Below are 17,003 nucleotides of genomic sequence, written 5' to 3' on the forward strand. Positions count from 1 at the left end.
ATACTTCAAGGTTGAAAAGGAAAAACCTTTCATTTTGGTTCTTTTGTGTCGATGGTCTCTTTATGAAAGGTGATGACACTCTCATTTATCAATGCAAGAGGGAGTTGGTTTCCTAATTCGAGATGAAGGACCTAGGATTGACGCATTACATCCTAGGGCTAGAGAATTGACAAAAACCAGGTGAGATTTCTCTTTCTCAAGGAAAATACATTGTGAAGCTACTTGAGAGATGTGGAATGGTGGATTGCAAGTCCGTGACTATTCCGATGGAACTCAAATTTAAGAAGCTATGTGGAAGTATTGTTGGACCCGGATTAGTGAACTCTTCCGAGTATCATCAACTTGTGGGGGCCCCGATGTTATTGGTCATCTCCCATCCTGGCATATATTTCGTTGTGAACACGTTGAGTCAATTTATGGTTGATCCTCATCACGTTCATTGGATTGCTACTAAGAGTCTCTTGAGATATCTACAGGGCACAATCCATTATGAACTGAGATACACTGCTGGAAACTTGAGGCTACATGGATATTTAGATGTTGACTAGGCTGGAAGTGTGGTGGATCGTAAGAGCACATATGGGTGTTTATTCTCTTTGGGTTTTGCTTCTATATCTTGCATGAGTAGGAAGCAAAAATCGATTGCACTAAGCACCGCTGAGGACGAATACATTGTTGAGAGTATGGCCTATTGTGAAGTATTTTGTTTGAGGAAGCTCTTCAATGAGCTATTTGAGAATGTGTTGGATACCACCATGATCTACTGCGACAAACATAGTGGGATTCACCTATTAGAGAATCATGTGTTCCATGATTGCTCCAAGCACATTGATATTAGGTACCACTTTATCAAATATATGGTACAACGAGGAGCAATACGGCTCCAACACATCAGGACGAATGAGCAGGACACAAACATTCTCACAATGCCTTTGAGAAAGGTCAAATTATTAACCTTCTGAGAGAGACTTGGAGTCATGGAATGACCCTCCTATGAGGGTCTCATATGAGTTGGACATAGAGCTCTGGGAGCTCTTGGGGGGTTGGGGTACTTCTTGGAGCTATGAGCAACCATAGGGTGAGTTTTTCACCTTCCCCTAATGGTGCTCTTGATACAATGTGAGTGGTTCACCTTCCCTTGTGATACCCCATTATGGTTGACATGTGTATAGGATGAGTGGTTCACCTTCCTTTACCCGAACACATGTATGTAGGGTGAGTGGTTCACCCCTATGATTGACATATGCATAGGATGAGTGGTTCACCTTCTCCTATGGAATATGAGCAGGACGAGTGGTTCACCTTCTCCTTTAAATTTCCTAGCACGCATCCTACCCATAGAGTCTGGGACTCATGGGAAGTACCTCTCATCTAGCTAATGAGTTGGGAAAAGATGGTTAGGGACCATAACACTACTGATGGATGCATCGTGTACTGGCATACTCCCTATGACTAGGATGCATGGTGTTCAACAACTTGATCTAAGATCAAGGAATAAAGTTTATTAGTGGAGAGTGGTATGATCTTATAACTCACTCTCGATCACTTCTTATTCATTATTACTTCATGGCTCAATAGAGCAGAGCAAAGAAGTGCACAACATAGCAGGGCAGTGATGACAGGGATGGTATAGGGATGACATAATGGCATGATGATGACAAATGGATTCACATATGGAATTCTCCCTAGTTGAGAGGGAGTGTTAAAATTGGTAACTAGGGCCAAATTCCACCTTAGGATAGCCCATATGATGGAGATGATTATTACATTGGATTCCTCTTTTTGAGAGGTCCAATTTTGATATAAAGATCATCTCATTCTGACAAGAAGAAATGGAATTTTGAATTTATTCTCTCTCATGCACAAATTTTCAAGGTCAGCCTTATTCAAATGTAGGCTCATAAACCCAATAGATGTGTCTCCTCACCCTCAACAAAGTGCATAAATAGGAGTGACCTCTCTCCTCATTCAGACATCACTCATCTCATCACATATCTCTCTCTCTCCTCTCTTAATTGGTTCTTACATATTGGAGGAAGCCCTCTCTATTTCACATGTGTGAAAGGAGGACAAATTTCTAGGTTAGTTTGCTGGCCAAAAATTTCAGGAAATAGGACAATGTTGACCAACATTTACTTGTGTGATTTTGACCAGCGTTGACTTCGTTCTAGTGGGAAACATTTTGATTTTTGGAGGCTGCATTGATTGGCACATTTTTCGAGGTGATTGGGATAGGTTGACTAAGTTGACTTCAGATTTGACTGCATAATTTACAACACAATTTTCTCTCTCCTTTGAATGGTTTGACTGATATTTGGGCTAACTTTGACCCTCTTGGAAGGATGAATTTATCTGCTTTAGACCAAGCTACTTGGAGGACATTTTGGATTTTTTTTTACCACCGTTGACTTTCTGGTTAGGGTTGCAGTTGACTTTTGATTTGATACGATTGTTTTGGGCAAGTTAATTTGACATTTTTACTCTCTCTTTGCTAAACTATTGAAGAATAATAAAAATATTTGATCAAAGGGTTTCCCCATATTGGGGTTTTTCCCAGGCATCTGCCACATCTTGTGTCCTCTTGTCTTGGGTTGTCTTCTGTACATGTTTTTATGTTCTATCTGCATTTACTGTTGATGTGTTTAAGTTAATGTGATTTTTACTGGATATAATTGGAAATTGTCATTGGGTTGATAAGAAATTTTGAAGTAAATTGTGCTAAAGCATAGAACATACCATTGTTATCTCAAATTAACAAAAAGTCTCCACCATTATCTGTCCTCAACACCTTAATATTCTTCTTTATCTAATTTTCCACTAGAGCCTTAAATTCTTTAAACCTGTCAAAGACTTCATATTTCTTCCTAAGAAAATATATCCATGTATTCCTCAAGAAGTCATTTATAAATGAGACATAGTACACAGACTTACCCAGTGATGTAACCGACAAAGGTCAAAACACATCATTGTGCACAAGCTCTAATATCCCTTTAGCCATCTTAGCACCCAAGGGGAAATTCACTCGATTCTTCTTCCCATTTACACAATGTCATAAAAATAAAAATCCATAGAGAAATTAGACATACCTTCTACCATACCATTAACATGCAATATTCAAAGGCATTTCTCTCTAGTATGTCCAAGCCTTTGATGCCATAGCATGGTCTTTTCTCCAGAGACCACTAGATTTTCTACTCCACTTTCAGGAACCAAAAGATTGTTGCACCTATCAATAATAGTGTTATCCAGAAGCTTGTACAGAGTTCCAATCCGAACTCCCTACATCAATACCAGTGCTCCCTGAACCATCTTACATGTATATTTCTCAAACATTGTTTTTACTCTTGTATCATCCATCTTACTTACAAAAATAAAATTTTTGGCAAATGCAGATATATGCAAAACATCAGGAAGTGTTCTAATCCTTCCACCTTGCAAAGTCAGCTTGACTTTTCCACATCTAATGATTCTGGCCTTCCTGTCATGTCCCAGGAAGACATCACCACCATTGTATTTATCGTACTCACAGAACCACTCCCTATGGGGATTAAAGTGGAAGGATGCACCTGAGTCAATCAACCATGGCTCATGATCTACATGTGCACTTGAAGAATAAAGCAAGTACACATCCCCACCTTCATCTGAGGTGGTTTTCCTCTATGTAGAAGGAGCATCATCCGATCCCTTTCCTTTCTTAGGAGCCTTAAATTTACAATTTTTTTTGTAGTGCCCTTCTTTTCCACATTTCTAGCATACCTTTATAGGTTTTTCCTGGAGATTTAGATCTCCCACTTGAGGAATTATTTCTGTTTCTGTTCTAGGACCGTCCTCTTATAGACAAGGCATCCCCATTCTAGCTCTCCATATTTTTCTGTCTTATCTCCTCTGACAACAAGAATGAGACTATTTCATCAAAATTCAAGGTAGTTTTATTGCTACCTATTGCAACAACCATACTATCCCATGAATATGGTATAGAACATAGCAAACTCATGCACTTATCTTCGTCTAAAATTTTAACATCAACATATGACAAGTGACTTACCACAATATTAAATCCATTCAGATGCTCTGTCACCGTGTCTCCATCCTTCATCCTTTGGTTATACAACTTTTCCCACAATAACAGTTTGTTCACCAAAGACTTATAATGGTACAAAGTACTTAAATTGTCCCAAAAGCCTTCATCGTAGCTTACCTTGATACATTAAAAAATACTAAATCTAAGAGACACAATCGTATTGTGCTCTGCACCTTTCGATCTAACCACGCCCAGTACCAAGGTCTACAACAATCCATTGACCTCGATCCACCAACAAATCCTCCATCTTGAGCTTCCACAAATAAAAAATCTGACCATTAAATTTCTTGATCTCTATATTTCTAGTGTTTGTCATCTTCTTTCACTGCAAGAATCGATCTCGCATATCTCCCACTGAAGAGGGTCTACCATAGGCCCGAGAAAACCCCTCAATAACAAAGGCGTCCCCTTGAAGCCAAAACTGTTCTAATACCAAATGTAGGTTTTAACCCTGCACTTAAATTACCTACAAATGTAGGTTACAATATATATATATACATGCCGAAGCATTCATAAACCCCAATCCATAACCTTGTATTAGAACATAGCCACAGTTCCCTTGATCGGATCTACAAAATACCATGGGCTAAAAACCATCATGTCCAAAACCATGTGCAAAACCGATGCACAAAACCATGAGTACGTCCGCCTAGCATTTGTGGGTCCACCCCGATCCTTGGGTCTGCCCAACTATTATTGGGTCCACATAAAAATAAAATTTCCTCAGGCACTGCCCTAGGCCCTGTGCAAAGGGGGCTACCACCCCCCTGGAACTCCCCCAATAGAACACACACCCAACAAATTTGAATCTAAAGCACTCCACAAAAACTCACAAACAGGAGATATATAAGTGCATCTCATAAAAAGTTGAGAGTGGGACTCCTCCTATGCTTTGCACAGGGGACACCGATTGGGACCAAATCAATGGTACCTTCTAAGCGTGTCTCGGGAGAGTAAATTGTCAATGAGAGCTAGCCATGCAGAGAATTTGGCCTTTAGAGGGGCGTTGGATCACCGTATATATCTCCACAACCAAATTCTTTCCTTACTAAAATATTCTTCAAACCACACCTTATAACCTAACTTGGTAGTGCAAGCTCATGTGTGGGGATTTTTTTACCAATTTACACATGATTATCCACCAACAAGTTGATGTATCGAGCTCATTCTACTACTATTTCGCCTGCTAGACCCAAGTTTGTAGCTGACTTCAATCCACTCCAGGTTTTATGTCCAAGGGGCTAGGCACTAGCATCTATTAGAGTAGTAATATTCAAATGATCAAGAGAGGATAATAGAGGATCAAAGAGGTTGTAATAATTACTCACACCATACTAGGGGTTACGTCCTATTTTTATATGATGGCCATCCCCTACACGCCACGAAATCCATTTTCCAACCAGGGGAAAGGGTCTTACCATTGCTTTCCAAACTATTGAGTCTTTAGAGAACTTATTTGGTACTTTCAACAATTCCACAAGTAATTCCCTAAGAAAATATTTAGCTTGCATTACTTTGTATCATAACGCAAGACCTAATTTCCATAGGCTATATATATATATATATATATATATATATATATATATATATATATATATATATAACTTACAAAATCAAATATTTCTATATGAGAGTTTTTTTTTAATGTAAAAAACTATATGTGTGTGTGTGTGTGTGTGTGTTAATATTCATTAAAAAGTATTTTTACTTTTTAATGAATATTAATGCATGTGCACACATATATAATTCAAATGTATTAAATAAAAGAAATACTGAAATTTTTAAATTCAAATTTATTGAATTTAAAATTATTAAATAAAAAATAATTGTTAATATTAGTTAAACAATGTCTCTTATTGGGGTGAGGGTCCACACTTAGTATTTATGACCTTGACCACAATGAACAATCATATTATGGAGAAGAGGGGGCGATGCCACAATCGTCACCACACTCAATGGAGGAAGGAGGCATGACCATCCCATCCTCCATTTGGTAGCCCAGTTTAAATGAGAATCCTGTACATGTGGATTAATGATGCTGCAATTAAGGATTTGGGTGGTTGATCTTCTAAAGTTTCTCGATAGAAGCATGCTTAACACACAAGCCAAGTTTCATTCTATTTTAGTTTTCACGCTGATGCATTGAATGTTGGTGCTTTTCATTGGAGTTCTTGCCTAATATAAGGAGAATTACCACTATCTCTTTATTGTTTCTTATTCTTTGGAGGGGGCAGGTCCAATTCCTTTGGATCTGGCCTCCCTCGCTACCATTTCTATTTGGACTCTTTCATCCTCCTTTGGTCACATTTGGTGCTTTTGAGTCGGTCCACTGATAAAAGTAGCTTTAGAGGGAGGTGTTTTTCTTTTAGTAGCAACACGGAGGAGGTTAGGAGGTATGCATTTGTAACCTAATTCTTAGTATGCTTAGCTCGAGAGGGAATCCTTCATGGTGGCAGGCACTTGCAAGTATATAGTTCTCATTTTAGAACTCTGATTTTCGTATTTTATTTACTCAGTGGTATTTTGCACAAAGAGTTGGATGGGTGGACTATTTTGGTATTAATATAGTTGGTATTTTAGCATCTCAATTTTTCTTTTGGAGCATATTTTTAGTCTCTACTAGCCTATCCCCTACAATGATTTTAAGCCCTATGTTGCTTTCACTGTCTCTCACCACAACACTGTCCATCCTCTCAAGTTTAGTTGGCAATGTAGCTTTCATTGTCTTTATCATTCACTTGATGAACTCATCCCTCTCACTCCCTCCATTTCCCTCTTCATCGTCCCTCTCCTAATTACATGACAGAGAGCCTCGAGTTGTAGAAGCTTAGCTGGCTCAGTGGAAGGGAGTGCTCACACTCGCCTCTGTGCCCATAACGATACTAGGTGTTATCAGAACTGGACCCTTGAACTTGTTGATAAGGAATTGAGAAAACACATGTTAAAGTTGATGCAAACCAAGACTAGTATACTAATGTTGAAATCTTCACTTCGGTGCCCGAATGGGTGCCTAATCATACCCGGGGAAGCTAGAACCAATGTTTGTGCACAATTGAGCTATATTGGAACATTAAATCATTGCTCAACAAGGTCCTTTTGGAACACAATGAAGCCAAGAGCGAGATTGTGTTGTAGCTTAATGAACTCTTGCTAGAGCACCATGATATGGACTTGGAAATAGAGACATGGCCTTGGGCCTAGCGAGAATTGAGGCCCTCTTATACAAGGGCAAAGAACCAGCCTTACTAGTATTCCTTATTGATCTAATAGAGGTTTCCACTTTATCTTGAGTCACCTACATGGTTCTAAATTTTGTACATTTTGTTTTTGATCTAGTTGTTTCTATATTATTTATTTAAACATATAATAATACTAATGCTCACAAAGTTTAATTGCCTATATATATATTATCATATTAAAAAACATTGAGTTCACAAAATATAATCTTCATGTTATAGGGCAAATAAAGTCATTATTTTTCTAAAGCTATTTTAGTTTTCCCAATAATAATTAAAAAATTATGATAACCATGATTCATGTTTTCCTCGAAATTTATCAACCTCAAAGAAAAATTCATCAAAACCATGAAAAAAAAATCTACTAGATTTTCTTAACTATGCTCTTATTTGTCCCGTCCCACAACCCAAACTTTAAATAATTGAATTTTTAAACACCAGTGGTTGATATGGGGAATTTTCTGGCCATCACCTTGACTTTATCACCTGCTTTTATTTTCCAGGAAATACATTGAACAATGAAAATTAAATAAATCTACTCCTTCCAATTAAAAAAATTAATAATAATCTACTTCTTTCATAAATAGATTATGTTCACTATGCTCTTAGTGGTCCCATCCCACAACCCAAACTTTAAATATTTGAATTTTCCTAGCGACACCTTGACTTTATCACCCACCTTTCTTTTCAAGGGAATACATTGAACAATGAAAAATAAATAAATAAAATAATAATATCTACTTCTTTCATAATTAGATTCTGTTCACTATGCTATTATCCATGTGATTTAAACACCAGTCATTGAGATGGGGTATTTTCCATGCACTACCTAACTTTATCGCCTGCTTTTATTTTCAAGGTACCCGTTCACATGCAAATTGTGGGGGAGATCTGCAAGGGAGGAAGGAGCAACCTACAAAGTAATTCTATGAAAGCAAAAAGAGGGATAGGTGGCAGACTAATCATTACTTTACAGATACCCATTATGTGCCCACCAGTTGCCGATCGCTGGCATCCTGTTTTGTGGACTGTGAAATAGGTTTAGATTTTTTCTTAGGAGGGCCAAAATACTTTGCTTCACTCAATTTATCCATCTCTACTTCACTTATGCCTGTATCTATGCTTCAATGGAAAACCTACAAACATCCACCGTTCATCCCTCCATCGACACCCCTTCCACATCCGGTGGCTACTACTACGATGTGTTTATCAGCCACCGCGGCCCAGACCTTAAAAAAACCTTTGCCAGCCACGCCTACCATCGCCTTGTTTCTCATGGATTGCGACCATTTTTCAATAGGGAAGAATTGCGGGAGGGAGAGTGGTTACATCCTCAAATTGAAGGCGCCATCAGAACCGCCCCTGCTCATATCATCATCTTCTCTCCTCGATATGCCAAGTCGAAGTGGTGTCTCCATGAGCTTTCTCTTATATGCAAGTCTGGGGCTACTATAATCCCAGTCTTTTATAATGTGGAACCTTCTAATCTTAGATGGACAAGGTGGTATGTTCAAGCCCTAACTGTGCATGAGCAGAAGGGCAAATACGACCCCAGAACCCTTGAAGATTGGAGAAAAGCTCTCAAAGACGTCTTGGACAGAAGCGGTTTTGAACTCAAAACCTACAATGGGTTGGAACTTGGAACTCTTAGCCCTATCTGCTCATATCATTAGTCCAAATGGTATTGATATACATCTAATGTTTTGTTGGCTATATTTTGAATTTACAGTGATGAGGGGAAGCTGTTAGATGATCTCGTGAAATGTGTCCTTAAAAAGGTCAGAAAAACAAGTTTGGCGGTGGCAAGATATCCAACCAGTCTTGAAGGGAAAGTAGCAGAGTTTGAAAAGATCCTGTCATTACAAGAGGGTCAGAGTGGAAAAGTGAAGGTGATGGGTATTATGGGCATTGGTGGAATAAGCAAGACAACACTAGCCAAAGAACTCTTCAATATAAAGAGTTCCAATTTTGGTGAGTCCTGCTTATTATTTGATGTTAGGGAGAATGCAAGTAGAAGGTCTCTAAATTCCTTGCAAACCAAACTAATAAAAGAATTAGTTCATATAGAGGTGCGGATAGATCACATTGATGAAGGCACAGAGGTGCTCAAAACCTCAAAAATTCTCCATACGCTTTAGTGGTTATAGATGATGTAGATCATGCAGATTAGTTGAATGCCTTTTTGCCATTAAAGGATGGCCTTCGTTCTGATAGCCTAATTTTGGTTACATCACGTTACAAGGATGTCCTCATAAGCTCAGGACTAGTAGAATCGTCAATCTATAGATTGATTGGTCTCAATGAACAACACTCTCAACAACTCTTTTGCTCTTATGCCTTTTGCAATCCTCATTCGTCTTCAGGATTCAAAGATCTAGTAGATGAATTTTATAGGGCATGTGATGGAATGCCCTTGTCTTTGAAAGTCTTTGGCGGTCTGCTGTGTGGAAGGAGGGACAAATCGTATTGGGAAGGGCTATTGAATAAACTTCGCCAAATAAAACTTCCAAAAGAGATTCAACAAAGACTCAAACTCAATTACAATGCATTGGAGGAAGAGGAAAAGCAAATATTCTTAGACATTTCCTTTTATTTCATTGGGGAAAACAAGGATATGATGATAAGAATATGGGATGGATTAGGCTACAACGCTCTGGTGGGCCTTGCAAATCACCAGGACAGGTGCCTAGTTGAGGTTGACACAGAAAATAATACCATAAAAATGCACGATCACCTGAGAGACCTGGGAAGAAAGATTGCAAATGAGCCAAAGTCATGTGGAGTAATCCCACATTGTGAATGGCGTGTGATGAAGGACATTCCTGAGTTTTGGCGGCAATATTCTGTAAGTGCTTGAATTATTCGTACAACTTTATGGTTTCTTTATTCAGCAAAAGCAAAAAAGAGGAATCTTGTTGCTCTGTTTAATTTGTTCATTGCTTGTTTTTAATGAATGAACAAGTAATAACTGAGGTGTGTGGAATTAGGATGATTCATCGCCTCAAAAAGTACGAACAACTTTTATTCGCCTCAGAAAGCACAAACAACTATTCATCATGGTGTGAAGAGGTGTCACCGTATCGTTTCAATCTTGTTGCAACTAAAGGTGATGATTTAAAAAGCATATTGAGTAGGGTTGAGTTGCAAAATTTGATATGGCTACGCTAGAGTGACTGTCCATACAACTGCCTGCCTCCCTGGCTTCTAATTCTAATGAAGAATGTAAGGGTCTTAGAAGTGAGCGGAAAGAAATTGGGTACACTATGGCGAACAAAATCTCAGGTGAAAGTTAACGCTGGTTCCTTCGTTTGCATGTCTATTATTCTTATTATTTGTTGCTCTATTTTATGGGAGATTATTGTTGCTATCGATATAGTAGTACAGTGTCGGGATATGGGGATGATAATATCTTATATTTTACTATTGCGTTGCAGGCACCTCTAAAGTTGTGGGAATTGACTATTAATTGTCCTCATTCTCCTCTTTTCGAGTTTCCAAAGTCCATTGGTCAGCTGAAGCACATAGAAAATATTGTGGTTCACTCTACCATTGGCCTCAAATTGTTACCAAAAGAATTTTGTGATTTGCACTCCCTGAAATACCTCGATCTCTCTAGTTCCCAAAGCTTGCAAATGCTTCCAGATTCCTTTGGGTGCTTAACAAATCTCCAACACCTTAATCTCTCTCACACTAGATTGCAAATGCTTCCAGATTCCTTTGGTTGCTTAACAAATCTCCAACACCTTAATCTCTCTCACACTAGATTGTAAATGCTTCCAGATTCCTTTGGGTGCTTAACAAATCTCCAACACCTTAATCTCTCTCACACTAGATTGCAAATTCTTCCATATTCCTTTGGTTGCTTAACAAATCTCGTGCACCTTGATCTCCATTCTTCCTCTCATTTGCAAATGTTGCCAAATTCTTTCGGGAATTTAATTCGCCTTAAATATCTGAATCTCTAGAAACTCCAGGGGTGCAGAGAGTTGACCATATCGTATGAAACATTTGCAAATGTCCGTTCGAATTTGAGATGTCATCGTATGGAAATGTTGCATTGGCAAGTTACACATCAATAGTCCCTGGAAGGATTACATCTGTGGTGTACAAGTTTACAAGAATTTCCTGAGGATATCATAACCTTAGGAATTTGGAAGTATTTTATGTGGGAAGTGATTGCTTGAAAGAACTGCCATGTTCACTCATTCACGTGAGCAGACTGAAGCACTTGGAGTTCTATGGATACAAAGAACTGAAATCTTTTCCCGATTCGTTGGGATTGCTGACTCAGATGTCAGAGTTGAAAATAGAAGAATGTGGAATAGAGTCCTTATCGACAAAAATGGAGAAATTGAGCAACCTGGTAAAGTTAACAGTAAAATCCTGTCTAATACGCGAGTTGCCATTGAAAATGGGGGTGGAAGGAGCACTGTCCCGACTGGACTACTTATAGCTGCAGAGAATAGAAATATCGAAGATATCTTTGGTTGAGGGTGTTTGTCCCAACCTTAAACATCTCAAAGTCTATGGTTGCAATGATATGGTGGAGGTTGGAGCACTGCCGCTGACACTCATTGATCCAAAATGGATCTTGGATAGACTTCTAAGTCTAAAGTGTTCCTCACAGAGGAAAATGAAAGTCCAAGGATGCTCCTAGAAATAGTCCCATTACAGAGATCTTTTCATTCTGAATCTATTGCAACTTGAATGGGCTAAAACGGACTTCGGATGATGGAGTTATCGCAAAAAGAAGCTTGCCTTTGTTCCTTTGAAAAGGAGGCAAATTCTTCCAAAAATGGCATAAAAGGCCTTATAAAGGAAAATCGCATCGGAAGGGTTAAGCGGAGGACTTAAGGCAAGGGCGGAAGGAACCCCCTTCTGTGACCTCCGACTTATCGCATCGAAGGTAGGCCTTCGCCCGATATCGGGACTCCAAGCATAGCGACATGCGACTGGGCGATATGCAATATGAAATGGAGCGATTGCGATATCGGTGTCGGTGTATGCCATGGTATAAGGGAAGAACCCCTGGGCAATAGCGAATGCGATATGCCAATAGCGACGTGCGATCTGAGCCGTCGGATCGGGAAAAGGGATCAATGGTCAAGATTTGATCAGTGATCAGCAATCAATGATCCCCAATGCTAGGGCCAATGCGATTGCAATAAGCGATAAACGGCCGAACCCGACGGGATTATAAACTCGATTGCATAAAATTTGAAATCCAATTTTTCGAGATTTCAATGTATTCCCATGTATTGAGGTTCTTAGACCTCCTGCCTATGCGATGTGATATGCCAACTAAAGGCGGACCCGATAGGGTTTATAAGGGCGATTCTATAATGTTTGAAGTCCGGATTTCGCACCTGATAGTGTATTTTCGGTAAAACTCTGTGTATTGGAATTTTGTTCCAATTTCGGGTTTTACTTGAAGGAAGGCCTCGATTCCTTTGTAACTACCCTTGATCATTGTACCATGCTACAAGTGGGTGTTTTATAGACAATGATGCATTTGTAATGTAGAGAGAGCCACAGAGCCATAGAGATAGATGGCTAGTCGAAGAGATAAGGAGAAGAAGAAGCCGCAGAGCCACAGAGGAATGATTACACGCAAAGAAACGGCTGGGGAAGCCAAAGAGCTAGAATGATGCCTCAAGAAAGCCAGAGAGCTCAATTAACGAGGTAGCGGGAAGCGCAGGTAGCTGAGGGAGTTTTTGGAGTCACTTGGAGGTCGAGCGAAAAACCAGAGAGCTGAAAGTTGCTGAGACAGTCGCTTGGAGGTCGAGCGAACTGCTGATAGCTCACAGAGCCAGAGCCAAGAGCCAAGAGCCAAGAGCCAGAGCCAAGAGCCAAGAACCAGAGCTAGAGCCAAGATCTAGAGCTAAGAGCTAGAGCCAAGAGCCAGAGCTAGAGCCAAGAGCCAGAGCCGAGAGCCGAGAGCCAGAGCAAGAGCCAGAGCCAAAGCCAAGAGCCAAAGCCGAGAGCTAGAGTGAGAGCGAGAGCCAGATCCATGAGCCAGAACTGAGAGCCAGAGAGAGAGACAGAGCTAGAGCCAAAACCAGAGCCAGAGCCGAGAGCTAGAGCGAGAGCCAAAGCCAAAAAGCCTGAGAGCTTCAGAGCCAGGGATAAGATGGTGTTCTAAGCCCATTATGTTCTATGTAAACCAGTGGTGTTGAGCATGGAGCTTGTAAAATAACTTATGCCATAATCCCAGAGAGCCTAGTTGAGTTGACTAGAGCTCACAGAGACGTAGCCCAAGAGTTTTGGGTGAACTCCTAATTAAATTGTTGTCTTATGTGTTTGTTATTTGCTGTATTGTTTTACTGTTACATGTATTCACATAACAATAGAACTTAAGGCATTTGAACAGTTTAAAAATAAACATAATCATACACCTATTTTCAAGCATATTATTAATTCCGCAATTGGTTAATCATAAGGTCTTGGGAATATTTAAGCTTTTGAAGTGGGAGAGGTTCTTGTAAGCTTGACAAGAAGCCTTTAGGTCCCCATTTTCAGATTAGGTGGTATCAAAGCCTGAGATTTATTAACCCCACCTTCAGGAAGGTGATATCAAAGTTGGTTATACTAGAGCAAGTGGTATCATGAAGCAGAATGCTTGATTGACATAGCAAAGGATTGCGTGTCTGAAAGGTGTTTGGGTAGTCAAGGATTGATTGTTTGATTGATTGTATGCTTGTTTGCAGACTAACTATTGTTTGAGTTTGCAGAGGTGAAGGGAAAGCTATTGATAACTCTGTCTAATAAGGTCAAGAAGGAAGAAGGACTGAAGGCATTCTTCTTATCCCAAAGGACCTCAAGGCAATCCTTGAAGCACAAGAGGTTTGTTGCAAAAGGTTGCTTGAATAAGCTCTTTGTTAATCTTGTTTGAAGTTCTTTTATTCATTTGCATAATGACAACTTCTACAAGTGGATCCTCAAATTCCTCCTTCATCACAAGATTCTTTGATGGAGACATGAAGCAAGACTTGTTCGTCATGATGGACAAGGTGAGAGAAATGTATGAGGATGGAAAGAAGAGGAACATACTTAGAGAATAGTTGAATTCCGTGGAGGAGGAGAAGTGGTTGCTTTCTCACAAATTGCAGGAAATGGAGAGGCAACTTCATATTTCAAATATGAACGTGAAAAGGATGCATGAGTTGGAGACACAACTCTTTGTTGCCAAAGAAGCCTTAGTCAAGTATCAGCTTGAAGAAGAGGTAAACCATTCCAGTTTGTCTTCAAATTCTTCTAAGAATGCTTATATTGGTTCTTTTGAAAAGCATACCAGAGGCATAGGTTCCAAGCTAATGTCCAAGATGGGCTATGAGGGAAAAGGATTGGGTAAACATGCACAAGGTATTGTTGAGCCAATAATGGTTGAGGAAATGCCTAAGTATTTGGGTCTTGTCTATGGACAGTCTTATGGAGGAAGTTCAAAAGCTACCATGAAGGCCATTGAAACAGTTCCAAGAAGGAGTTTCATTTCAAGTCTTCTACCTCAAAAGTGTAAAGATTGTATTTAGGAGGAATGCAATAGCTTGAAACATCATTTGCAGGATAGAGGTGTTCAGAAGCATACACTTGAACCAGGGAGTTGTGGAAACTCTGAAAGCCTTGAAGAGATTGATGGTTTTCCAAAGGGAGCCACTTCTTCATTTGATTCCCTCCTCATGAAGGCAATAAAGGTGAAAGAGAAAGGTATAAATATGGTTCTAATCATATTCCTTTTGATTTTGCAAGGCATGATAAATTTCCACATAAGTATGGGAAAAGAATTGCATGTTCCTTTTGTGGTTTGGATAACCATCATGTTTCTAGATGTTGGAAGAGGATAGCCACATGCAGGAAAATTTTGAAGGAAAGGAAGCAAGAAGCCAAAGGTCTATTGGACAAGGAAAATCATGCTGTCAAGAGGATGTGCATGTGTTGCACTTACTTCCATAAGAAAGGACATCTTGCTGAAAAGTGTTGGACTCTGAATCCAAAAATACTTCCACAAAAGTTGAAGAAGGTGGAAAGAGAAGATGGCAGAAATGGAAAGGAAGTTTCCATGATTGATGTGTTTCAGGATGATTCGCATGTTGATGCTGATGTGCAGACAAAGGTAGCACCTTTGAAATGGATTGGTAAGAAATGGTTAGAGTTCTTATCCAATTAAGATTGCATGTCTATTGATGCATCTCTTTGCATTTCTTTGTTAATGGAATGCAAGTTGAAGGTTTTTACCAAGAAGGTGAATGGAAAAAGTTAAGTATGAGACTCACTTTATTGCTGCAACATTATATTTCATTTCAGCTTTGAAAGTACAATGTGCTTAAGCGAAAGTTGAAAGATGAAATGCATGCATGAGCTTGATGTGCATGAACACAGGGATGCTGATGATTTCCTTGTTTTTGAACATGTGTGTGTGATTAACTTGAAGAGTTGATTGATTTGTTGTAACATGCATGTAATGTTGACTTGGGAAAAGTTAACTTGGTCTCCAAGATGGAAATAATGATGAAGTGTTTCATCTTTTGAAAAAGAGTCCTAATGGTATTTTTCTACATGCTTGACTTGAAGGGTCATTTGTTTTAAAGGAATGTTTTGTGGGCTTGTTATCTAGTCCATCATTTGTATGCAGATGTAAGACATGGAGGTGTTCATAAGCTGTGAAATCTATTTATTTTGTTGAAGCAGGAGCTTAGGCCATCCAGTTGTTGTGTGTATTTTTGTTGTTGTTAACAGTTGTTGTTGACAACTTGTCAAACAGGTACAAATGAGAATTTTGTGAAGCAAATTTGCTTCACATTTGTTTGAGCTACCTTGGATCAATGATCAAGGCAAAGAAGTTCAAACTACCTTATGTAACCTTCTCAACAGGAGTTTTTCATGAAGACAGGAGGAAGACAACTCTTCCCAGGAGGACCAGCACATCTAGGAAGGAAAGTGGTCAAAGACTTTGGTTCAGAGGCACTATGCAGAGGAAAGTGTATGGAGGCTGAAAGAAGAGGGTGAGGTACTCTTATTTACTGTTCAGATCAGTATATCAGTCTTTTGGAGACCAAAAGTTCTTTTAGTGGGAAGGCATGATCCAAAATGGATCTTGGATAGACTTCTAAGTCTAAAGTGTTCCTCATAGAGGAAAATGAAAGTCCAAGGATGCTCCTGGAAATAGTCCCATTGCATAGATATTTTCATTCTGAATCTACTGCAACTTGAATGGGCTAAAACGGACTTCAGATGATGAAGTTATCACAAAAAGAAGCTTGCCTTTGTTCCTTTGAAAAGGAGGCAAATTCTTCCAAAAATGGCATAAAAGGCCTTATAAAGGAAAATCGCATTGGAAGGGTTAAGCGGAATACTTAAGGCAAGGGTGGAAGGAACCACCGACTGTGACCTCCGACTTATTGCATCGGAGGTAGGCCTTCGTCCGATATCGGGACCCCAGGCATAGCGACATGCAACTAGGCGATATGCGATATGCGATGGAGCGATTGCGATATCAGCGTTGGCGGATCGGCGTCGGAATATGCCATGGTATAAAGGAAGAACCCCTAGGCCATAGCGAATGCGATATGCCGATAACGACGTGCGATCTTAGCCGTCGGATCGGGAAAAGGGATCAACAATCAGGATTTGATCGGTGATCCCCGATGCCGAGGCCAATGCGATTGCGATAAGCGATAAAGGGCTGGATC

At 39.6% G+C, this 17,003-nt stretch overlaps 1 protein-coding gene across 1 annotated transcript; it reads left to right on the forward strand.

Annotated features, from left to right (window-relative positions):
- The first annotated feature begins 8,444 nt into the window (after positions 1–8,444).
- On the forward strand, positions 8,445–11,808 carry LOC149231767 (disease resistance protein L6-like). The gene is made up of 4 exons (XM_089381740.1): positions 8,445–8,947; positions 9,047–9,288; positions 9,681–10,162; positions 11,536–11,808. Exons 1-4 carry the CDS (start codon positions 8,445–8,447, stop codon positions 11,806–11,808), a joined length of 1,500 nt encoding a protein of 499 aa, XP_089237866.1.
- The last annotated feature ends 5,195 nt before the right edge of the window (positions 11,809–17,003 follow it).

The sequence above is a fragment of the Pinus tabuliformis genome, chromosome J (genome assembly GCF_031772625.1).
Source record: "Pinus tabuliformis cultivar Carrire ecotype Pingquan chromosome J, CPIR1, whole genome shotgun sequence".
Classification (NCBI taxonomy): domain Eukaryota; kingdom Viridiplantae; phylum Streptophyta; class Pinopsida; order Pinales; family Pinaceae; genus Pinus; species Pinus tabuliformis.